This window comes from Dryas octopetala, chromosome 9, assembly GCF_963921425.1.
Source record: "Dryas octopetala chromosome 9, drDryOcto1.1, whole genome shotgun sequence".
Lineage (NCBI taxonomy): Eukaryota > Viridiplantae > Streptophyta > Magnoliopsida > Rosales > Rosaceae > Dryas > Dryas octopetala.
The window spans coordinates 11,853,981-11,877,220 of NC_141374.1; the positions used below are offsets into that span (position 1 = coordinate 11,853,981).

Consider the following 23,240-nt stretch of genomic DNA (forward strand, 5'->3'; position numbering starts at 1 on the left):
GCCAAATAAGTTGGTTCCGAGTTCTGACTTTCTGACCCGAGAAAAATAAGTTGGTGGAGGGAGACGACGTCGTTTTCTGGTGGAAGACAGTAGCATTCTAGCATTCCCTCAGTTCCTCTCTTAGGTTCCAGCTTCGCTCTACAACCGCCTCTTTTGCTCCGCGGCTGTAGATCGTGGAACGGAGCAGAGCCGCAAGAACCAAACATGGCCGCACCCGAAGCTCCTCTCTGCTACGTTGGTGTGGCCAGGAAATCTGCTGCTTTCCGCCTCATGAAACAAATGGTACTCCCTCTCTTTCATATATGCTATATATTTTTTTTTTAATGTTTTTATTGGTTTATAATTTTGGTTTACTTTGATTTATGGTATTGTTATGCAGGGGTGGGAAGAAGGAGAAGGGCTTGGGAAAGACAAGCAGGGGATCAAATCTCATGTTAGAGTAAAAAACAAGCAGGACACAACTGGTTTGCCTTTCTCTTTACATTTTTGTTATATTTTTTTTACTCAATTTTGTGCTTGCTTTGTAATTTGAGGTAGGAAGCAAAATGTGTAAATAGCCCATAAAAAAACTTAACTTTTTGTAACTGATTACATCAACCTTGTATGTATTTGTGTATGAATGTATCAATTTTTGTTTTTGTTTCTGGAATAGGTGTTGGCCTAGAGAAGCCGAATGCTTGGGCATTTGATACAACCCAATTCGATAGTATCCTCAAAAGATTGAAAGTGGTAAACTTTACACATTTGTTTTTCTTCTATTTCAAATTACTTGCCAAATGTATTTCAAACTTTCCAAACTTGGGACTTATTTTATTTGTTTGTTTGTTTGTTTGTTTTTGATTGGCAGCAAGCAGCGCAACCCACTGAGGAAGGTATTTATTATACTGCTTATTATCTTAGTTGTTGTTCTAATGCTATGATGTAGTTTGAGGAGTGCTGTCTTTGTTTTCTTAGTTGTTGAGAAGAACAACACTGAAGTGGAAAGCGAGACCGAATTGTCTAATGATGTCAAGGAACCAGTTGTGAAGGTCACTCGAGCACGGGGAAGGTTGGTGTAACTCTATAAAGACTGTAGATTTTTTTCTATCAGCTGTTTTGTTTATGCTATATTTTCTTCGTATTTTGTCATGATAATCAGATATCAGAAAAGAGAAAGAGGAAAGCTTGTCCATGCTTATTCTTCTAAGGATATTGAAGGAATCCTTGTAAGTCCTTAGTCATGAAAAGTATTTTCCTTGCAAGATGAGTATATACCTTTTCTTTTAATCAAAGGGCACTGGACTGTATATTGCTGATTTGGGAGTTATAATCACTTATGTTGTTTAGGAAACTTGGATGCAAGGTTCTAAGTTCATATTTGGCATACATTCTGTCATTGCTGACTGTGGTTCTGCATGCATGTGACAGGTCAAAAGAGCAGAGTCTCCAGAGATAAATTTTGATCTAGATGGAGGATTAGAGTCAGATAAGGCATCTGAGATTCAAATTTTATGTTCTGAAGGTAATAACCTGGAATAGATGTTAATAGAAGACGGTTACTATTTAGTATTTCAAATCATGTGTTGACTTATACAATTACTGAATCTAGTACATCATTCCTTTTTCTTTCTTCATGTTTAGTTGACTTTTTTCTTAGTTATGCATGCTTATGTTTCCTGAGAATTTTTTGTTGCACAATTCCTTTTTTAGCTATTCATACTTATGCTGCCTAATTTATTCTAGTGATTACAACTAGATTATCTTGTGATCTGTTTCATTTTTGAAAATATACCTAATCTTTTAGTGCCAAGGCTTTTGAAATTCCAGATAAATCCATGAATTGGCACCACTGAAACTCTAATGCTCGATAGACTTACCTTTGTAACCCTTGTTGAGAGTGCTCATCAAGGTGTTTCCCATAATTAATATTTTGCCAGACATTTTGATCAATGCCTGTTGTACGAATGTTCAAAAGAGCTTTTCCTTGATCTGAAAGTTGAGCATCTGAAATTGATGTTACTATGAGGTTTTATTGTTTTAATTATTAGTTCATTGGATATGTGGTTCTCTTTTAAAGAAAAAATGATTTTCCTGTGCTAGAAGAGCCATTTTTGTGTAAATGACCTTTTCATCACATTGTTACAGAAACCACATGTAACGAGATTCCTCCAAATTGGTGGGGCCATAAATATGGGTTCGTCTCCGGAGGTTTGCTCGGAGCAGAGTCAAAAAGAAGGAAATTAGATAAGTCTCAAAAAAGTAATGAGAGAACTATGTTTTATGAGGATGATCAAGTAAATCTTTACAATCTTGTTCAGGTATGTACTGTCCTGCTTCTGGTTGGATATCTTTTCTTCAATGTGTAGTGCTTGCTGTAGATAGTTGTATGTTTATATGTCATGTGATCATTACTCTTGTTGCTAAATGCTTGCAGCACCTGAGAATGGACTACAGGGCTAGGTTAAGCATATGTAATATCTAAACAAACGCTTGTGCATACTTATGTGAATTTTCTTGTTGCTAGATAGGTGACTAGAGTGCTATGAGAAAGTTAATGAACTGAATTGGAGAAGAATTGAAGTTGTGTTATTGTTTAGACCATTACTATGTGTTCTTTATTATTTCAGGATAAATCAACAACTGGAAAGCAAGGACTGGGCATTAAAGATCGGACAAAGAAAATAGCCGGTGTCTACTTTAAGGGGAAAAAGACATCATTCAATGATAGTGATGATGAAGATTCTGCTGATCTTGGCTCTCCAGTGAAACAAAAACAAGATGAGTCTTTAGAAATGGGAAATAGTGATGAACCAAAAGTAAAGCTGAGAAAGCTTTGTAAACAGCTTCTTCATCAGGTGAATCCTCCGGAATTGTACAACTGGTTTTTAGAAATCTTCCAGCACTAATTGACAGCCTTTTCCAGGCACCTGGAGACTCATTGAAGCTGAAGACTTTGAAAGCTTTGATCGATGAACATTCATCTTATGTGTTCTCCGACTTTTCTTCAAAGAGAGATGCTCTTGCTTACTTGAGACAAAAGGTATGGACGCATGTTTCTGTCGAGCAGTTTTCTCATGTTAACGCCAAATGATTTGAATTCAAGAAAAAAGTTTCTTTTGTAGTAATTGTTCATCTTTTTTTCCAATTTATTTTTCTTGTTTTCTTGTATATGCAAGCCATGACTTTGTTGGTTGTGAGTGCAGCTGGAAGGCAGCAAAAAGTTTGTTGTGGAAGGAAAAAAAGTAAGTCTCGCATCCAAGAGGGGCTGATGATTTTGTTAGAAATATTGAGAGGTGGCATTCTTTTTCTTTGGGAATTTTGAGACTTCTGCAGCGTGATCTGTACATTGCAGCTGAGTCTAGTTTATAATCAAATTTTGCTAGATTTTTTTTTTGTAGTAATCAGTCCAAAGTAAAATCAAAAGTGTCATTTGTTTTGCCCGTGTTAAATCTGTGTTGGTGGGAGGATGAAGCTATTATTGTAAACAGTCTTTCGAGAGGTGCTTTCTGACAGTCTTTCGAGAGGTGCTTTCTGATTATTGTAATGGTTAGAATAAGATTGAAAATGCTATGATTTTGGCTAAAATTGTATTTCTCAAAAGATAATCATCTCTCTCTCTCTGGTATAGTGGTATGTGAAGCACACACATCTAGTTTCTGGTATGTGACAATTTGACTTGAAATAGGAGCCATTATTAGATGTAATTGGCTTGTACAATTCTTTTTGCTATGAACTTCCCCAAGTAATCATATCCATGAAAATATAGTGCTTCAATCTCTGCCCTCTGACCACTGTCAACCATTAATGTAAGCTCTTCTCTGTAATTCTCCTGCAACACAACTCAGTTAAAGGTTTGAATTTCGTATGCCTACTACAAAGATTCTTTCAAAAAGATTAAAACTAAAAAAATCCGAGGTGTAGGCTGTATAGTTTTAACCTGCAAGATATCCGAGGACATCAAGCTCTTAGCAATTTGGAGGTCCTTTGGTTTCAATGGAACTAAGGCTTGTTCAGGTATGAGCTCCAGGTCATCCCCTCGCAGTCCCAACCACTTCACATTGCAAGCTAAAAACACACAATTAAACAGTCGAAATTTTTAAGTTTCAATCCGCACAGGAGCAAATTGTAACCCGGAATCTCATAAAAAGAAGCTTACCATATCTGTAAGCCTCCAGGCCCATCCCTATACTTCCAAACTTGAAGGTGCATAAAATAGCCAACCCAGCTGGGTTCCTTCAAAATTTGCATAGAGTCAAGAGCCAAGAACTAGCAATGTAACTATTCCAGTGACAAGGTTTCAAGGTCAGCCATACCAGTCAACTAGTGCTAAGATTGGCAAGTCGGGAAATGCGCGGCTCATCCGGTGAAGAAGAAGCCTGCATTCAACAATGGCTGAGGCAATACATAATTGAGTCTAAAGGGTATCAAATCCTATATAATTGATTGAGGAATCTGTTGTGGGATTATAAAAAAAGCATCAGGCAGTTCAACTCAGCTCCAAGTAACCTCTTGAGAATTTTACCTTGTGGCAATATCTGGGTACCCTTTGGCAGTGATAATAATGCTAGGAATTTGGTTGAACACACGATCCTCTACCAACCGCTGGAATATTGCATGCTAATCATATCCAAGCAAATCAACATTGTTGCAAACCAAGAAACTGAGGGGTTCATCATAATCTTAGTGATAGACATTGATAAGCTCAACAAACAAATACCTTCTCCACCACAATGATGTACCGCGAATCTGTCTGCATTATCAACTTGTCAATCGAATTCAAGTCCCCGGAGATTGCATGGCCAGAAAATCCACAGGCAGCACAATCCACAACTGCTTGGTTTGGCTCCTATTACAGGACTAATTAAAGCCTCTCTATGCATTACATTATTCATAATCTACTAATTAAGTACCCAATTTCTCCACAAACATGTAAACATGTACAGATGAAAATGCAAATGAAATTCTTGTCAGGAATTACAGTGATGGATTACCTGCAATAGCAACCGGCCAGCCACAAGTCCTCGGCTAGACGCCATGATTCCAAGGCTGTAACGGCTGCAGCGAAGCAATGCCACTACATCTGAAACAAGAAAATGAAAATTTCAAAAAGTCCTAAGAGATTGAATAAATTCAAGTTGCTACTGAAGAAATTGACCTTGGATTGTCCGATTGACCTGCGATTGAGACGAGAAATAATCCGGTGAATCGCAGACCAACTTGTAGAAGAGCTCCCTCTGTGTCACTTTCTTTTCTTGCGCCAAAATCTGAGAGCACATCGCCATCACCTTCCACACTGTTACAGTGTTACAAAATTTAATGAATTAAGCAAATCAGAGACACAAGCCGTTCAAATTGATAAAAATGTATGATTAATTAACCTCTAATGAAGGCTTTGGCGGCATTAGGTCGCATGAGAGACCTGGTGCAGAACGAGTGCGTTAGGAAAATCCACGAAGTTTGAGTCAGAAGGCCTTGGCTCAGTCGGCTATTGCTCGATTTTCTAGCGACCTGTTGGTTTGCAGTTGAGTTATGTTCTGCTTGGCTGCTAAGAAAATAAATGAGAAAGTTGCAGACATGAATGAATTGAGTTTGTTACGAGAGGGAGGTCGGAGATTGCGGGAGCTGGAGAGGTCAAGATTCTGAGGAAGTTGAGGACGGCCACTTGGATTCTGGCTATGACCTCGGGAGGAGTGAGGATGTCGGCGTAGCAGAGATTTTGATTGGAGAAGAAATTCAACGAGGATTTGAAGGCATCCTCCATTTTCGGCACTTGGGAGTTTAGCGACTCTTTCACAGACAGATTTTCAATTTAAAAACGCGCCACATACAAAACTAAAACGACGTCGTCCCCAGGTACCGTGAATCAGTGATTTAATGATTTTTGTGAAAAAAAAATTAAAATTCAGATTGCGCGCCAGGTAGGGGTCGAACCTACGACTTTCTGCTTAGGAAACAGACGCTCTATCCACTGAGCTACAGGCGCTATACTGACTGAGTTGTTGTAAGGAGTTCCCAAATTCGGAGTAATATAGTAAATATGAAAATGAAAAAAACAAGATAGCTGCTTTACACCATTTTCCTTCTCACACACACTCCATAGTTCATACTCACTAGTCACTATTTTTAATTTTTATATATCTTCTATAATTTCTCATTAAACACCTACATGATAAAAAAATAGCTAATTACAAATAAATCAATAAAACTTTTCACAATTACATTTTAATCAATGCACTTTTTCATAATTTCATTTTAGTCACAATTGACCAAAATGAAAAAAAAAATTACAATACATTAATAAACATACATTATTATTCAAATTTAAATTTGTATTAGGTTTGTTTTTTACTGTTACGCAGCTAAACCTTAAGCCATAAGATCTAAAACATTAATTCTAAACCTTAAACCTCATTTATATACTCTGCATGCCATTTTTAAACTCTAAACTAAATTAAGGGCAACGTCATAATTTTATGCCCAGGAGTAATGAAAAAAAGAGATGGGCAAATTGGTATTTTTCAATGCACTAAAGTATATGACATCATCAAGTGGATTGAGATTTGTGACTAAAATAAGATATAATTAAGTTCAAAACTCATTGACCTTTATGAGAAAAAGAAAATTTACATTGAGTATTATGTAATATTGAAAAGCTTTATTGATTTAAATGTAATTTACTATAAAAAACATCAAAAAGAAAACTCAAGGACCCAACCCACCCCCTTTGCAGCTAGCCACCGGACTCGTCGGTGGACCTGGCCGGACTCGTTGCTGACACATCTCCTCAGCTCCCCCTGTCTCTCTCTTTCCCTCTCCCCCGTCTCTCTCTCTCTCTCTCTGGCATAAAGGGAGGTCGCCAGAGACGTGCGAGAAGAGAGAGAAGTGGAGAAGATGAGTTGACAGTGTGAAGTCCGACTGCCGACAACAAGGGTGGTGGCGAGGTGTCAGGAGGTGGTGGGCAAGGGTTGTGATGGTGGTTCCAGCTTTTTTACCATTTAGAAAGAAAAAAAATTTGTTGTCCTTAATAGTTCTTTGTCATTGAGTGTTATTTTTCATTTCACAAATTATATAAAGAAGGTGTATAGTGAGAAAATAAGGAGTGTTCAAATAACAGCTATAAAAACAATTATCGCAAAATTAAATGCCAGAGAAGAATGTAACCCATTTACCCTTGCATTATGTGCATACAAGGTTTTATATTTTTAATTTCCATAGTGTAATATTATAAGAAAGTGAAACAAAAATTGTGCGGACGGCCACAAATCAATTGACAGCATAAAAAAGGAGTTTATTAGTTTCCTTTGAGCTCTATCTCGATCAAGTGGTATTGAAATCAGGTATGTGATGTCCCCAACTTGGTAGTGTCATCAATTAACTAGGATATCGTTTTTGCATGTACACATCAGTACTAAACTAGAATTAATAATTCATTTAAGCTATACAAATTTATAATTAAATTGGAACCCTAGCCAAATAAGAAAGATCCCACTTGAATCTTGAAGTCATAGTAGCGCACAACTATTTTTTCTTGAATATCAATATGTTGTAGCTATTATATTGTACAAGTACGTAATTAAATATATATGATACAAAGACTACTTCAAAATTGGGTTTCTCAAATTAATCTGGTTATTAGTCCTTGGTCCTTACAATTCCGCGTGGTAGCTAGCTAGAGTCCCCAAAACCATGCAAATTAAGTTGCAACTTTTCCAAAATATATGTATATCCTATATATCTACTAGCTAGCTTGGTATGAATGGAATAAAAGGATAATAAAAGCCAAAAAAATAAGAAGATTTCGTAACAATGATATCATGGCGGTGATGATGCATGGTGGACCAATTAGCCAATAATATTCTTGATTGATTAAGCTAGCTAGCTACTTTTTTTTTTTTTTGGCCAAGAGCTAGCTAGCTAGCTTAATTCCCTCTATTTCACGTCACACTAGCCATGTAGCCGTGTAGGCTTCTTTATTAATTAATTTTTTCGGCCATCACTCTCTTGCCACTTTTTAGAGATCTCCATCAGTAATATCGCAAGTACTACTCCCTTGCCCATACGCCCACGCCTATCAGTTGCTATGCAAGTTGCAAGCAATATTGACTGAATTATTCTTTTGATGACCTTTTTTTTGGAATCTCTTGCGTTTGCAAAACGTGTGCTGGGTTTGTTCACTCGTCATAAGACCACTTTCAATATAAGATTTTGAGGAAATTTTGGATACGTACGTGTGATATATATATTACTTTTAGATGTAAAAAAGATATTATATTAATTTATATATCTAGCATGAAGAACGATAATATTACTGGCCGGGAAGTGATGGTTTGGTTATGGCCGGGCATATAACTAATGGATATATCTTGGTGCGTGGGGGAGGAAGGGGACCAATTAACCAAGATAATCTTCTCCATTGGAGACAATGGTCACATCCATATGTCCCCATAAGAGCTGAATGTGACACAAAGTTTCTCAACATTTCTTAACGAAAGTTGCTTGTACATAACGAAAGTAAGTTGCTAAATCGATATTTTCTTAAGGGGAATATAAGTATAATATTCTTTTTGCAAACAATCTAACAATATACAAGATATTTATATGGCATGACTGTAATTTTGTCCACACATTCATGCAAAATTAACTTAATTAATTGTCCATATTTATAGGTTTTAAGATAAACATATTAATTGCGTTGTCTAGTTGTTAGATCAAGAATGCTAGTTACTTAATTTCTCCTTCTGTATATATATATCTTCTCTTTTTTTATGTTCATTAGCATTGTAGCATGCATATATGACTAGAGCCATTTATTTTCTAGATCATAATTTAAAATCAACAGAATTGAAAATCTTTTAGTTATCTAATTATTATTAAATAAATAAATAGTTTTGGTAAAAGTTCGATTTATAGTTTATTTAGTTAATCACAGTTAGATGACTAAATAATTTTTTAATTTTTTTTAATTTTTTGTAAAAATGATCTTTAGAGGGTGATGTAAAAAACGAACAATTATGATCATGTTAATGTAATATGTGATGAGTAGGAGAAGAGAGAATATATATAATTGTAAAAGATAAAAAAGATAATTAGGTAGTTAATTAGTATATATTCTGGTTAGATGTACTCTGTTATCAGTTTTTAATTTTGACAAAGAGAAACATTCTTCAAGAATTATGAGTCCAAACATAAATTATTAGAAATTTCAAATCCAACAATGACTTAAGAAGTACTTCACCGGCCCATTTCTGATTTTAGAGCTACATATTTCGCAGCAACTTGCAGATAATTAAAGAAAATTTTGGTTTTTGAAGTGTTTGAAAACTTCCCAAAATATATTGCCATTAATTTGACCAAGACAGTTTATAATTAACTTCCTTTCATACCAATTTGTCATGAGTCGTCGCGGCCGACATACGAAAGAGTGCTGAGCGCGTGTAGATTTTATCCCAAAAACTCCAAATTATTGGTCCTGAATTATATTAGACGATGACTACTAAATCGAAACGTACTCGCACAGGCACAGAAAAGTATCATAGTCGCGCAATTTGACATATTTCTTGGTTCCTTATCGAAATTAAGCTTGCGATAATAACTATTAACTATAGCCAATTGGGTAGAGCATGCGTGTACAGTTGTCAATGGTTATGTAAACAGCGAGTGCCAAACTGCTTCAATAGAGAAACAGCCATTTGACTTTGTTCAAAGTCAACCCAATGCCAAAGCATACGATATGGGATTCAGAGAATGAAGCAGATACTTCAGACAATCTCAGTCTCCTAGCTCAATATAAATAACCAAGCCTTGCCATATATCATCTCATAATTCTTAACAATCCCAAGTCAGCCGATCTCTCTCTCTCTCTGATCTCTCTCTGACTTTTGCATGCATATGCAAAATGGAGGGCTGGGATTTGCAAGCTGTGGTAAGAGGATGCACCAACAACATTGATGCAGTCCGAATTACTAATACCATGGAGTGCTCCCAAGCACCATCTTCATCTTGCTTTGCTTTAAGCAATATTCAAGAAGATCATTACCTTTTCCATGCTTTTGATCCTCAGCTCTTTGAAGCCACAACAACAGCTTTAGATGAATTGGAGGACCTTTACAAGCCCTTCTACCCAGTTTTTCAGTACCCCATTTCATCCCCACCAACCATTCTCACCTCCTCCATATCTCTTCCCAAAGAATTCACAGAAGTAGCACCAAAGAAGCTGAAAAACATGAAAGAATCATCACCTATGTGCAAAAAAAGGTTGGTTCATTATCTAACTTTGTCAGTCTCCATTGTTCATATTGAGAACATTAAAATTCAAATCGATATTTCTAAGTCTTGCATCACAATATATAAGTACTTTTAATCGGTTTAATTAGCAGTACTTTATTTAAGTTTTGCAGTAGTACGTACTTAATTCCTCCTAAATATTTAATTTTTTCTCCTTTTTCTTTGAAATGTTAATTTCAGCAGCAGGAAGAGTCAGAACAAAAGGGTGGTGAAAGAGGTTAAAGCAGAAGAGCTGTTCTCCGACGTGTGGGCGTGGCGTAAATACGGGCAAAAACCGATAAAGGGATCGCCATATCCGAGGAGCTATTACAGGTGTAGTAGCTCAAAAGGGTGTTCAGCAAGAAAACAAGTAGAAAGGAGCTGTTCCAATCCTGAAACGTTTGTCATAACCTACACTGCAGAACACAACCATGTTCATCCCACTCGTCGGAACTCACTCGCGGGCAGCACCAGAAGCAAGTTCCCAACAGCACCTAAAACCAAAGACGAGCCTTGTTTGAATTCTCCAGCAATAGTACCATTGGTGGCTTCCATTGCAGATGAAAGCAGTCATGAAATTATCAAAGAGGAGGCAAAATTGTTGGAAGAGGATGAAAATGTCATGTTGGATATGATGTTAAGCGATAACACTAATTTTCCAAATTTAGAGGAATTGGATGCGTGCGAGTTAAGTAGCTCTGAATTGCCAGTCATGGATGGTTGGTTTTTGGATCAATTTTCGGACAACTTTCCAAGTCCTTGGTTCAATATTGGTCATTCTACAAGTACCGTAACTGGCGCTTGTTGATTCACCAAGAAGCTAAGTCATACCAAGAGAAGAGAATTAAGCAACATGAGATTAATCAACTCTAAATTTATAGAGATAGATTAGATTTCAGACATCAGACAGAAGATGTGAGAGTTAACTGTACGTATGTCAGGAAATTATTAGGTTGAGTTCAAATTAAGTTTGCCAGTTTTTCAAGAGAAGAACTTGCCTGCCCCCGTGTTAGGGGGACTAGTGGTGTCACAAGAGAGAAAAAAAAAGAGAGAGAGAGAGAGAAAAAGAGAGAGAGAGAGGAGAGAGATAGAGAGAGAGGGATGCCAGCTGGTGAAACAGGGGGTGCAGGCAAGTTTTATTCGTTTTTCAAATATATTATATATAAAGATGAATTATTCGTAAGTAATCGCAATAATTATGTGGTATTATTTAAGGATTAGGATGACATCATCTCTCATTTTTAATAATTGGTGTTATTGATGTACATCATGAACTTGGATTTTATTAATTTTATTTTAATTTTGAGGAATTTTATGTGTGCTGATTGGACAGTGGACACTAATCCACACGTATCCGGCCCACCCTTTAATTGCAAGCGAAAAATGACTCATAATTATATTTTACTTGTGATTGGATAAGCATCATCATTAATTAAATTGATCTCAAATCGGGTTAATTAAATTGAATCACAAATATATATACATATATTTTTTTTTATAACGAAAGCAATTATTATTGTAGCAAAAAAGGGGAATTACATAAAAGAGGATCCAGCCAAAACGGAGCCTCACCACTCCAAAGATAACACATTACAATTACAAGAGGAGGAATATAAGCACACCTAACAAGCAATTAAATAAACCCCAAATTTTCTTAGCTTTCTGCCTTTCTCCATAAGATGTCTATCAAATAAAAGATCATCTTTCATATATACTATGAAGACGAGAAATGATATATTGAGCATTTGATAACTTATAACGTACATGAGGTTGACAAAGCAATATTTGAAAATTGCAACAAATTATTAATTTCTCACGAGGCTGCTAAATGTATGTACCTAATAAATGGAAGCTCTTTCTATTCAAAACCTATATTTTGAAGCTAACAATCGATATGGATATATGATAGCCGATTAATTGGTTGGGACTCTAGCTCAAAAGGTATTTATTCTAATTAATTTGTATAGCTTCAAGTATTCGAGAATTGTTTGCCTTAATTTTTTGTATATCTTCAGGATTTTTTTGCCTATAAACGGAGTTGATCTAGTGAAGAAAGTCTATAATTTAATTTAATGATCGATCATATTATTGTCTCATAATTAATCCTAACTGTTTATTAATTTCTTAAGTCCATATATATTATTACAAAAAAATCAGTCAATTTATTTAGTTATCATTATGATCACTTCAATGTACCTAATAATAATTAGCCATCGAAAACAAACAAATTAAAACTAGCTGGGTACTTGAGAAAAAAGAAAAAGAAAAAAAAGGTTTCTGAAATTCAGTTGGTTGGTTGTTTTGTCCTCAGCATTGCGCGTGGTTTCAATGCTTTCAATTTTCAAACTGGCCCTGGATGCTGCCTCTCGATCTCTATGCTTAGTAGGAAAGAGATATATAATAAAAGCCAAACGAAGAAGATTTTGGGAGAATGATATGCATGGTGGTGGCCACGGTGGACCCAAATTAAGTTAAGCCAGTTATTGTGCTTCCCTCCATTTAGCATAACCAAACCAAGTTGCTTCTTTTGTATTTCTATATTATATTCTTCCATCACTCTTCATCTGTTCACTTGTGCGGTGCTTCTCGATCTGTATTGCAAATTTGCAACTCAAAGGCTATCTTGCTATAGCATAGCTAGGAGGATCGGACAATACCATACACATATTGCAACTTGCAAGCAGTGATATTTGACTTTTTCTTCCTTTGACTTTTAAATATGATCAATCTTGTGCTAGACTTACTATATCGTATGCTACATCATCGTTTAACCATTTGATTATTATTTTTATGCTTGTCAGTTTGGTCACGATCACAACGCCATATATATATATATATATATATATAATGCCCACAACTAATTAACAGCTAGTTGGATGTGACACAAATTAAGTCTCTCAACATCTATTAATTACAAATGAATTATGTAGTAAACTATTCTTTGTTTTCAGAAATAGAAATTTTGACCTACTCAAAGAAATTAAATAGAACTTTGATCACTGAAAGGGCAAAGTCGATTAATTCTGAGGAACATTTTGGCCCCATACCTACTGCTCATTGCGCAACCTAATTAAAATAAACGAAATCATTTTTTAAAAAGAAAATTAAAATAAAGGAAAATCCAGTTTCATAAATATATGTAAATTAAGACTCCCATTCTTTTTGGTTAGGCGAAGAAAATTATTGACAAAACCGTAAGACACCAATTTGTCCATGTAGCAGCCGACAAATGAAAGAGTGGTTGGAGATTTTATCCAATAAATTCCCCAATTATTGTCCTTAATGTACTATTAGATATATATGACTACCAAACGTCGTTGCACTAGTAGATATGTATTATATATACATGCTGCCGGCTGAGTTTTTTTGTTAGTGATAAATGCTGCGAGACTTTTGATATCCTTTGACTTTCTATAAAGTCAACTCAATGGGAAGGCCTAACATATATATGGCATTGGATCATTTCCAGATAAAGACGAAGACAATTCAAAGTGATCATCATTGAGCTCAGTAAACCTCACTCAATATATTTCTAAGCAAACCCTGCGCTATATATAGATTAATTTCATCCCTTATCTCCTAACATTAATACAAACTCAGCCCACTCCTCTGTGATTTTGCGTGCAAGCATAGATAATGGAGGACTGGGATTTGCAAGCTGTGGTAAGAGGGTGCACCAATAATATTGATGAAGTATCAGCTGCTAATACCATTGACTCCCAACCATCTTGTTTTTCTCATTTAATGGGTGTTGATCAATATCTTGAAGATGATGTTTTCCATAATTTCCCTTATGATCTATTTGAAGCCACAAGAGCTTCAGATGAATTGGAGGATCTTTATAAGCCCTTCTACCCAATTCTACATGATCCCATATCAATCCCACCAACGCTTCTCTCTTGCTCCTCATCTGTTCCTAAAGATCAGGTCAAAGAACCAGACAAGTTGATCAAAAAGATCAAACAGCCAACAGCTAAATGTAAACGAAGGTATATAATTGATTGTATAACTAGCTCTCATTAATTTGCTATAACTTTCTCAAGAATATATATAATATTAATTATATAGTTAGCTAGCTATAGTTTGATATACATATATTGTTCATTTGTTTCTCGACAACTTAAGTTTTTTGGGTTATCTAATATGATATCAGACCTATGGTACGAGGATAATGTGATGTATTGTTTACATCTATCTACCTCTTCATGTGCACTCGTGTAGAATGAGGTTACACGTAATTAAAAAAGAGTGTTAACTAGCTTGATATAAATTGTTGAGCAATTTACTAGCTTGAAATTTAGAGTCCAATGATTATCTTACAAACATATTGATAGCGTAGTTGAAAGTTCTTTGGAATCTCCTACATATTTGATTTTTCGCTTTCTTTTCAATACTCAGAAAGAAGAGTCAGCACAAAGAGGTAGTGAAAGAGGTTGAGGCAAAAGACTTGTGGTCGGATATGTGGGCGTGGCGTAAATATGGGCAAAAACACATAAAGGGATCGCCATATCCGAGGAGTTATTACAAGTGCAGCAGCTCAAAAGGATGCTCAGCAAGGAAACAGGTTGAGAGGAGCAGTTCCAAGCATGACATGTTCATCATAACATACACTGCTGAACATAGTCATGCCCATCCCACTCGTCGAAACCCTCGTGCCGGCAGCGCCAGAAGCAACAAGGTCCCAGCATCTGAAATGGAAATGTCATGTACTCCTTTGAATTTTAACAAACTTCTTTCTCCAACCATTAATGCTTCGATAAGTTTGATAGCTCCCACTGATCGATGATGGGTTTGTGCAAAGCGCTAGCGTTATAACGGAGGAGGTGTAAAATGGTGTTTTTTTTTTTTTTTTTGGGCAGGAGGTTAAGAAACTAGTATTTGCTATTCTTTCAATCTTAAAGGCTCTGGACTGGGCTTAGCTGAGGGAAAATGGATTAGCCATCCCAGAGATTAGAGGCCTAAAACAGTCCCTAATCTGTATACGATTCTACACCAGTCCACCCTATGCCTAATATATATTATAAAGGATTAATGTATATATGCGTATTATAATTTAACGTTAACATTGTGCTATCGTCACATAAAATTTTTCCCCATTAACACTATAGGCTAACGTGATATTCACTGAATTATACATGTACAATACATTACTGTTAAGCTTTGGAAAACATCAGTCATCAGGAGTGTGAAAACCTTTGCACATATATCAAGAGGACAAGAGATCATTAATTTTGATAAGACTATTCAAATTGGACCTTCGAAGCAACTTGTACCTCATTTTGTGAATGAAATTGTTTTCTTTAATTTTTTTTTTTCCTAAAATCCAATATTATATAGTTTCTTTTGAAAATTGTTTAGATTCTACAATCATTGGATAAAAGATCAGTTTAAATAGTACAATTGACTGCATATATATATATATATATATGCGAACATCCCATCGTTTGGTGCAGCTACTAAGCGCCCAATGCTAGTTAAACGAGACTTATATTATGGTTTAGCTCCACACAAAATTTCAAAGCTAAAGCTTAATATAACATTTTCACTAAGTTCATTTTATATCTTAAGAGGAAATGAGGTGAATAAATGAGAGTTTACTTTCAAAACTCGGCGGAGAAAGTAGTGCCGAGCACTTGCCTATGTTAAAAAAATTTCATTAAGCGCTTGACAAAGTTACCGAACACTCAATGACGGGTGCACTTGACAAAGTTCTCATATATATATATATATATATTTCGATGCATATGTCCCTTATTCAGGGACATAAAAGACTCTTGCACCTTTAACCACAATTTGACTATTATATATTGACTTCTGTATATGTTACACAAAAGAATGTTACATCCTCATTCATCACTTATTGATGAGAGTGTGGAATTTTATTTATATATACCAGCAACATTCAATTTTGGTATCTTACACATAACTAGCTAGCTAGGTATTCTCAGTTTTTGAAATGGGCATAAACTGCAAACTTTCACCTGTCCCTTGAGCAAGTAAAGCAGCCACTGAACCCACAAAAGCGGCATTCATATAAGTTGTGGGTTCAGAGTGAGAGTAGTCTGATCTTTGATCCTTGAACTGGTCATTTACATCTGGACCCCCAACAATTGCACCCTCATGAGTGTTTGGGTTTGGATTGGGAGAAGAGGAGTAAACATTATTGCAGCCCACCTTGGTTGGGTAGCTTTTGATTGAAGGGATAGATGAGCCTCTATGGTGCAATTGTGTTGGGTATTTGCCCCCAAAACCCATCAGGTATGATATCTTCAAGGGGTTGTTTCCTAGAATATAGTCCACCTGAATATAAATATATGAAAAGGGTTGTCACATTTATTATTTATATGTTGATTTATGGGATCATCTCAATCAAACATTTGGTTAAGATAAAAGATTCCGATCTCTGCTTGTTTTTTACCTGTGATTTTGCAAAGGCTCTGATTTGGGAGGCAGAGAAATATGCAGAGCCACATTGGACACCACCAATTTTAGCTGCAGTTAAGATCTTGGAGTAGATGAAGAGCACCATGGTAGAGCTTGTAACATACTGCAAATTACTACTATCTCTAATAAATAGTAGTCCACCTGAAAACATTAAAACTGATAACTCAGACAGAGTTCCTCGCAGACAGTAATAATCAAAATCAACCATTAAGAATTTATTTGTTTGATCATTGCTTATGTAAAATGTGCACCTGGGGTTGTTTTAATCTGTACAGAGCTACTCCCTGGCATCACTGCACATATAAAAGACTCTGCATTGCTCTTGTACTTGACCAAATCCTTGTTTCCACCATAGAATTCCTGTGAGAAAACCCGATTAATTTACAACTTCTTATCAATTTCAAGAAAATATATTAAGGACATGATTAATGTTATTGATATTGATACCTTGGCTAGTAATGTCTGAGCTCCAACAAATTTGTTATCCCAACTGAACTCAGACACTTCCTGACTCCACCCTTGGTTACTCAACACATAGCTCAAATACTTGTTATCTCCACTTGCCTTGTATAGCCAAGCCGCAGCCCATAACAGCTCATCCTTAATTGCATTGAGTTCAGAAATCCCATAAGCTCGTAGTGAATAACAAAGCACAACATTTTTTTTTTTGTTTTTGGGGTAAAAACAAAGCACATCAACTAATCCTTATTATAATAAAAAAATGTTCTTCTGCCGGATTATCTGACATATTATGTTGTTAAATTATAACTCAATATAAATATTTGATTAAGTCTATACAAATTCACAGTTTAACAACATAATATACGAGATATTTGAAAACAGAGCATTATTCATATATTAGAATATTTATAACTAGTTTCACTTATTCCTTTTTACCTGATAGCCAGAGTAGGAGCAGTAGAAAGGGCAAGAGGCACTGTAAGACCCTCTATGCTTGTCTGCAAACTCAAACAGCTGTATGTATATATAAACTTATTTCAGTAAGATAAAACATGTATTATAGCCTGGTAGGAAAAGATATATGAGCTTAAAGTGCTCCTTACCGATTGTGAATGGCGTAAGAGGGTTGCAGAGTAGTTGGAATCAACCCCTTTAAAGACAATTGAAGCTGCAGAGAGGGCAGCAGCAGCCTCAGCTGCTGCCTCAGAGCCTGGAGAAGCAGAAGTGATCTTGTAGAGGGTTCGTGGTGTATCCATATCTTCAGGTCGCTCCCAGCACTGGTGATCTCCATTTCCATCTCCCACCTATAAATGGAAGCAAGCAATAGGTTTAATTTAACTGGACTGGTGAAGCAGTGTGCTTTGTCGGCAGCACTGATGAAATGGAAATTACCTAAAAAAGCCTGATATTCAAGCCTAATGCAAACGCTAATGATCGATGTTTACAATTTTTGTCTTTCTTTGTAATATATACAGAATAGAGAAAACTCCAACAAGACTTTTACTTTCTAATGTTGGACAACACTCTTCGTTCTCACAATATATACAAGAAATTAAGAAATTACTTGGGTATATAGTGTGGTGGGTGAAGTGTGAGCCCTCAATATGAAGTCGGTGCCCCATCGGATTGCACTTTGGAGATAGCCAAGCTGGTTTGCAGAAGATATCTCCTGCTTGTACTCGATAGCACCCCAACTCAACAGGCTCACAGTGAATGCCATTGGCCACCCAAATTTCACGTTGTCACCAGCATCATAGTATCCTCCTATCAAATTCACCTGCATTCAGGCCATAATAGCACATGTTAATTACTACTTTAAACTAAAACAAGTATTAAATCTGAGCGATATATGTCAGCATATATATATATATATAGTCCTTCTCTAGGACGGACGCCATCATTTTTTTTTTCACGAATTTTCTGAGCCGAGTGTTGCTCAGCAGTGTCTTTTTCTTCTTCTCAAAAAAAAAAAAAAAAAAGTAGATGCGTTCGCCCTAGAGAAAAACTTTATATGTATATGTCAGTATCTTACTACTTGGAATTGGCAATTAGAGAGTGCGAATAATACTAAAGTTATTAAATATGTTGAACCCTAAAATGATGTGTCAACATATATATATATATATATTTAAAATACATAATCTTATAACCTAAAATGTTAAACCCGGTCAAAATAAAAAATAAAAATAAAAAATCGTAAAAAGACCCATAAGGAACCAACATCATATATGTACAGATAATTGTATGTATGTATGTATGTGAGTATCTTACTCCTTGTGACTGGCCATCAGAGAGTGCGGAGTCTCCCCTCCACTTTACTCGCTGTCCGGCAGGCAACTTTCCCGAGCGTTGCCCTTCAAAGAACAATACGGCTTTGCCAAGCGCATCCCGATAGTCATAGTTAGCTTGGGAGGAAGGCAACGTCCCATCTTCGTCCTCCATGGCTACGCCAATATAGGTCATGTTAACCAACACACACCACAAGATCAAAACCCATACAAGTACTCCACCATGCCCCATAATGATCGCTTTGAACTTAGTTGCTTAATTATGAGCTTCGTGGGAATTTATAGAACCCACATTACTACAAATGCATGGCCTGAGTGCTGAATGAGAATATATAATAATCAAATATATAACGGTCCCATATATATCCTTATCAAAGCAGTTGTAAAATTTATTATTAATTTACGCAGTACATGAAGGTGACGCAAAGGAATGAAGCTAGATTATGCAAATTATGTCACTGAGACATGGTACCCACTCCTCAACGTCATTAGCTAACTTCAATAGTTCCTCATTGTATATTTGTTTTGCATTTACATGTAATTACCATGATTAAGCTTAATTCCTCGCAAATTATTGGATCACCCCATAGTAATCCAATAATTAAAAGGAAGATGAAAGCATTAAATTAAAGGGGATGCAAAATTGCAAATCAATGTGAAATCGCTACCAAAAAAGAAAGGGAAACTAAAGGATGAGGACAGGAGTGGTCACCTAAGGCGACTGTGAATAGCATCCTCTAATATATATATATATATATATATATATATAATACCCTCTCTAATCTCAATAATGAAGTTAATACGTGTATTCTTTCTTTCTTATATGAAACAATTACGTGTACACTTTTCCCTCTTCAACCGTGTCTGCTTTGAGTAATTGAGTGGCAAAGCCAACTAGGTAACTAGGGTAAAGGCTTGGAGAGAGTAAGAAAACCAATGCTTGTAGTGTTGCACTGTTAATTTTTGGTATAAATCATCAATTAGAGGCTTACCAAGAGAGAATTTCATCGCCCACATGTGCATTGGACGTGCTGCATGTTGAAAAATTATTCTGTATAACCGATATATTGACACGTTGTATAATCAGTCAATGTGTTTTAATATGAGTGGATGTTATTAATACTATACCCTACTAATATAAACACATCGTTCAATAATACTCTTATACGTTAGATTGGTTACCACATGGCGGTATATCGGTTATACCCTATAATTTTTCCTACATGCTAAGGGTGGCTCCTATATAGCATATATAGCAGCCTTTTAATGAGGGATCCCGTTGTGGGGCCCACACAAGTCGTTTTGTGTCGGTTCGAACCGTTCATTTTTTACATCTCCATTGATAGATCATTTCTGCAAAAAATCAGCCAAATCAGAAACTGTTAAAATATCCAATTTGGATCAAACAAATAGAAACTAAATGAGAAACAACCCAGGCCCAATTAGCTCAGCCCCTTCTCCTCTCTCACTCTCTCACTCTCTCACTCTCTCACTCTCTCACTCTCTCACTCTCTCACTCTCTCAGCCCTAATTAGGGATGGAAAAAATCCCTGCGGGAACCCGATCCGATTAAAACCCTAATGGGGGAGATAAATGGGGCCGAGTTCGGATTCGGGGATTTAGCGAGGACCCAAGTCGAGGGCGGGGCAGGTATGGTTTTGGCTCCCCCAACCCCAAACCCGCCCGTTTATAACCTATATATATATTATTTAAATTTTAATATTAAAAGTATAAGTGTCATGGAAAAGACTCGAAATTGGGACCTCACATTTCCTCCAGTAGCTCCTTACCACCAGACCAACAAGTTCTTATGAGTTTACTCTTCCAATTTATATATTTATACACATTTTACATAATAAAATTAAGAGGAAATTACAGATTTAGTCCAGTTATTTTATACCTAGTTCAATTTTGGTCCACAATCTTTTTTAAGTTCTGTTTTGGTCTACTAATTGTTTCACTTGTTCAATAAAGGTCCAGATTTGTTTTCTCAAATTTGGCCTGCTTTTTACCCTATCAAATCTCACCCAAATTCAGCAAATATATACTTGTTTTAAAGCTATGCATTTTTTCTTTACAACCATATAAAGATCATTCAAATTGGAGTTCTAAAACTCAAGATAATTGACCCTAAAGTAGGGTACCCAAAACTGCCAATTTTTCAAATTTCACCAAATCTCAATTCTCTTAGATTATAATACTCCAAATTTGTTTTTATGACTAAGAAATGATGAAATATAACTTATACTTCAATTATAATTGAAGAAAACACAACCCAAAAAATTTAAAGTCACAAATCTGGACCTTTATTGAACAAATGAAACAATTAGTGGACCAAAACAGAACTTAAAAAAGATCATGGACCAAAATTGAACTAGGTATAAAATAAGTGGACGAAATCTGTAATTTCCTCTAAAATTAATACCCTAAATCATAAATTCACCATAAAGTTTAGGCCTTTAAGCCTAAACCCAATAAACCCTAAACTCCAAACCCTATACCCTCTAAACCATAAACTTATAAAATAGTTAGTAGTTATATAATACATCTATAGATTTGATGGCTGATATATAAGCTTATATCTATATTACTTTATAAAACAATATCTATAGATTTGATGTAATATCTATAGATCTATAAACTTTATATAAACTTATAAGTTTATATAAAACTTATATATTACAATATATATATATATATAGATATAAACTTGAAACTTATATATAAACTTGAAACTTGTATATAGAGTTATAACTTATATATAAACTTGAAACTTATAAAGTTATATATATACAAGTTCTTCGAAAAAAAAAAACTTATATATAAGTTATAATTATTTAATATATTATAGATTAAATATATAAGTTATAAACCATTATGTTTGAAACTTATAAAGTTATATATATAAGTTCTTCGAAAAAAAAAACTTATATATAAGTTATAATTATTTAATATATTATAGATTAAATATATAAGTTATAAACCATTATGTATATACATCAATTAAGTTGTATATTATAGATCTAGCATTATAAACTTATATAGTTTACAACTTTATATATAAAGTTTAGTTTACATCAAATCTATTAAAACAATATCAGCCATTCTCAATTTTATATATAAAGTTTAGTTTATATCAATTAATAAATTAACTTATATACTAATGTCAAATGAAACACCCTAATGTCCACTCCTTTCTCATTCTCAATCTCACTCTCACTCTATCTTCTCTCAGACTCCTACTCCCTCTCAATCTCGATCTCTCGGCAGCCCCTCTGTCTCGCCGCCCTCTCGCCCACTCTCTCTTCTCTCAAAAACTCAGAAACCCAGAGGTCCAACGTCATCTCGCCCCTCCTCAGTCTAGAGGTCCACTGTCGTCGCCAAACTAAAACAGAGAGTGGCAAAGAGAAACCAAAACAATTCAGACATAATTTAAAAATTAAATCACACTCAAATAGAACACTAAATCAATTTGAAATCCAATTTTAACTTGTCACAAACTAAAATAAAACTAAAACTCAATTATACAATCTAAACTAAAACTATAACAGAGAGCCACTGTGAGACAGAAAATCAAACTCAAAAAGAAACTAAACAGTGGTATACAATAAATAGCCTTCAGGAACGGGATCCCTCTCCTGGGCTTATTTGCGAGACACTTTTTGGCCGTTGGATCTCTTTTAATGAGAGATCTCACGGCTCTGGTTAGTTAAGAAAAAAAGAAATGAAAAACTAGAGCAGAGATCGATCGAGAGAACGCGAAGGCTTGCAGAGAGCGAACGCGACAAAGAGAGAGAGAGAGAGAGAAGAGAGCTCGAGCTGGATGACGTCGCGAGAGAATTTGAAGTTTAGATTTTGGATTTAGGGTTCTAATATCTGCACTCTGCAGGTTGTTTGAACATGGGTGTTTTGTTATTTGGGTGTTTCTGGAATTTGGGTTTGTAGTTTGTTTGAACTTGGGTCTATTTGAATTTGGGTGGGTGGTGGTATCGCGAGCTGGAATTCTTTGTATTTACTTGAAATATGGAACTTTATGCAATAATCAGTCTTTTTGGGTCTGTGTTATGAATTTAGGTGTGTGGTTTGTTTGATTTTGGCTTTGAGGTCTGATTGAAATTTGCTAGTGTAGTAGTGTGGTTTCATGATTTGGCTTTTGCAATTAAGGGTAGAGTTATGGGTAAAGATAGGTTCAAACCCAATACATTGCCAGGATTCTTCATCTAGGTCAGCTGGTTTTTTTCTTGCTACACCACGAGTGATTGGAACTTTGTGACGCAGCGTAACACGCAATTAAGATATATTAGG

At 35.6% G+C, this 23,240-nt stretch overlaps 5 protein-coding genes and 1 non-coding gene across 8 annotated transcripts; 3 read left to right on the forward strand and 3 right to left on the reverse strand.

Moving 5' to 3' along the window:
• Positions 1 to 101: 101 nt before the first annotated feature.
• On the forward strand, positions 102 to 3,478 carry LOC147274110 (D111/G-patch domain-containing protein). Its single transcript, XM_086256502.1, has 11 exons — positions 102 to 282; positions 380 to 464; positions 653 to 729; positions 848 to 872; positions 955 to 1,048; positions 1,139 to 1,205; positions 1,408 to 1,501; positions 2,125 to 2,297; positions 2,607 to 2,834; positions 2,903 to 3,019; positions 3,183 to 3,478. Exons 1-11 carry the CDS (start codon positions 205 to 207, stop codon positions 3,246 to 3,248), a joined length of 1,104 nt encoding a protein of 367 aa, XP_086112628.1. The 5' UTR covers positions 102 to 204; the 3' UTR covers positions 3,249 to 3,478.
• Positions 3,479 to 3,508: 30 nt separating this feature from the next.
• On the reverse strand, positions 3,509 to 5,740 carry SPO11-2 (sporulation 11-2). 2 transcript variants are annotated; one of them, XM_086256505.1, is made up of 10 exons: positions 5,576 to 5,740; positions 5,358 to 5,487; positions 5,135 to 5,272; positions 4,971 to 5,059; positions 4,697 to 4,825; positions 4,502 to 4,596; positions 4,293 to 4,355; positions 4,136 to 4,212; positions 3,917 to 4,044; positions 3,509 to 3,808 (listed from the first exon to the last, which is right to left on the reverse strand). In XM_086256505.1, the coding sequence occupies exons 1-10, from the start codon at positions 5,738 to 5,740 to the stop codon at positions 3,674 to 3,676; spliced, it is 1,149 nt and encodes a 382-aa protein (XP_086112631.1). In that variant the 3' UTR covers positions 3,509 to 3,673. The 2 variants fall into 2 exon arrangements, with proteins under 2 accessions (XP_086112631.1, XP_086112629.1); XM_086256503.1 differs by having other exon boundaries at positions 3,509 to 3,815; positions 3,900 to 4,044.
• Positions 5,741 to 5,889: 149 nt separating this feature from the next.
• Positions 5,890 to 5,962, reverse strand: TRNAR-CCU (transfer RNA arginine (anticodon CCU)). Its single transcript has one exon. It is a non-coding gene; the product is annotated as a tRNA-Arg (tRNA).
• Positions 5,963 to 9,832: 3,870 nt separating this feature from the next.
• LOC147274113 (putative WRKY transcription factor 29) lies at positions 9,833 to 11,221 on the forward strand. 2 transcript variants are annotated; one of them, XM_086227358.1, is made up of 2 exons: positions 9,833 to 10,233; positions 10,444 to 11,221. In XM_086227358.1, exons 1-2 carry the CDS (start codon positions 9,875 to 9,877, stop codon positions 11,048 to 11,050), a joined length of 966 nt encoding a protein of 321 aa, XP_086083484.1. In that variant the 5' UTR covers positions 9,833 to 9,874; the 3' UTR covers positions 11,051 to 11,221. The 2 variants fall into 2 exon arrangements, with proteins under 2 accessions (XP_086083484.1, XP_086083485.1); XM_086227359.1 differs by having other exon boundaries at positions 10,447 to 11,221.
• Positions 11,222 to 13,878: 2,657 nt separating this feature from the next.
• On the forward strand, positions 13,879 to 15,058 carry LOC147274114 (putative WRKY transcription factor 29). Its single transcript, XM_086228005.1, has 2 exons — positions 13,879 to 14,231; positions 14,641 to 15,058. The coding sequence occupies exons 1-2, from the start codon at positions 13,879 to 13,881 to the stop codon at positions 15,026 to 15,028; spliced, it is 741 nt and encodes a 246-aa protein (XP_086084131.1). The 3' UTR covers positions 15,029 to 15,058.
• A 985-nt stretch (positions 15,059 to 16,043) lies between these two features.
• LOC147274115 (endoglucanase-like) lies at positions 16,044 to 19,167 on the reverse strand. The gene is made up of 8 exons (XM_086256208.1): positions 18,919 to 19,167; positions 18,212 to 18,424; positions 17,751 to 17,951; positions 17,584 to 17,661; positions 17,134 to 17,286; positions 16,938 to 17,046; positions 16,661 to 16,827; positions 16,044 to 16,542 (listed from the first exon to the last, which is right to left on the reverse strand). The coding sequence occupies exons 1-8, from the start codon at positions 19,165 to 19,167 to the stop codon at positions 16,177 to 16,179; spliced, it is 1,536 nt and encodes a 511-aa protein (XP_086112334.1). The 3' UTR covers positions 16,044 to 16,176.
• Positions 19,168 to 23,240: the final 4,073 nt, after the last annotated feature.

Excerpts from the sequence above, each read along its gene's own strand:
- LOC147274115 (XM_086256208.1), bottom strand. The coding sequence starts at position 19,167 with ATGGGGCATGGTGGAGTACTTGTATGGGTTTTGATCTTGTGGTGTGTG. Across the intron at positions 17,952-18,211 it reads CCACCACACTATATACCCAA|GTGGGAGATGGAAATGGAGA; the intron begins GTAATTTCTTAA and ends TTCCATTTATAG. Across the intron at positions 17,662-17,750 it reads TCTTACGCCATTCACAATCG|CTGTTTGAGTTTGCAGACAA; the intron begins GTAAGGAGCACT and ends ATATACATACAG.
- LOC147274114 (XM_086228005.1), top strand. The coding sequence starts at position 13,879 with ATGGAGGACTGGGATTTGCAAGCTGTGGTAAGAGGGTGCACCAATAAT. Across the intron at positions 14,232-14,640 it reads ACAGCTAAATGTAAACGAAG|AAAGAAGAGTCAGCACAAAG; the intron begins GTATATAATTGA and ends TTCAATACTCAG.
- LOC147274110 (XM_086256502.1), top strand. The coding sequence starts at position 205 with ATGGCCGCACCCGAAGCTCCTCTCTGCTACGTTGGTGTGGCCAGGAAA. Across the intron at positions 283-379 it reads TCCGCCTCATGAAACAAATG|GGGTGGGAAGAAGGAGAAGG; the intron begins GTACTCCCTCTC and ends ATTGTTATGCAG. Across the intron at positions 2,835-2,902 it reads GTAAACAGCTTCTTCATCAG|GCACCTGGAGACTCATTGAA; the intron begins GTGAATCCTCCG and ends AGCCTTTTCCAG.
- SPO11-2 (XM_086256503.1), bottom strand. The coding sequence starts at position 5,740 with ATGGAGGATGCCTTCAAATCCTCGTTGAATTTCTTCTCCAATCAAAAT. Across the intron at positions 4,597-4,696 it reads ACATCATTGTGGTGGAGAAG|CATGCAATATTCCAGCGGTT; the intron begins GTATTTGTTTGT and ends GGATATGATTAG. Across the intron at positions 4,213-4,292 it reads ATCTTAGCACTAGTTGACTG|GAACCCAGCTGGGTTGGCTA; the intron begins GTATGGCTGACC and ends CAAATTTTGAAG.
- LOC147274113 (XM_086227358.1), top strand. The coding sequence starts at position 9,875 with ATGGAGGGCTGGGATTTGCAAGCTGTGGTAAGAGGATGCACCAACAAC. Across the intron at positions 10,234-10,443 it reads TCACCTATGTGCAAAAAAAG|CAGCAGGAAGAGTCAGAACA; the intron begins GTTGGTTCATTA and ends TGTTAATTTCAG.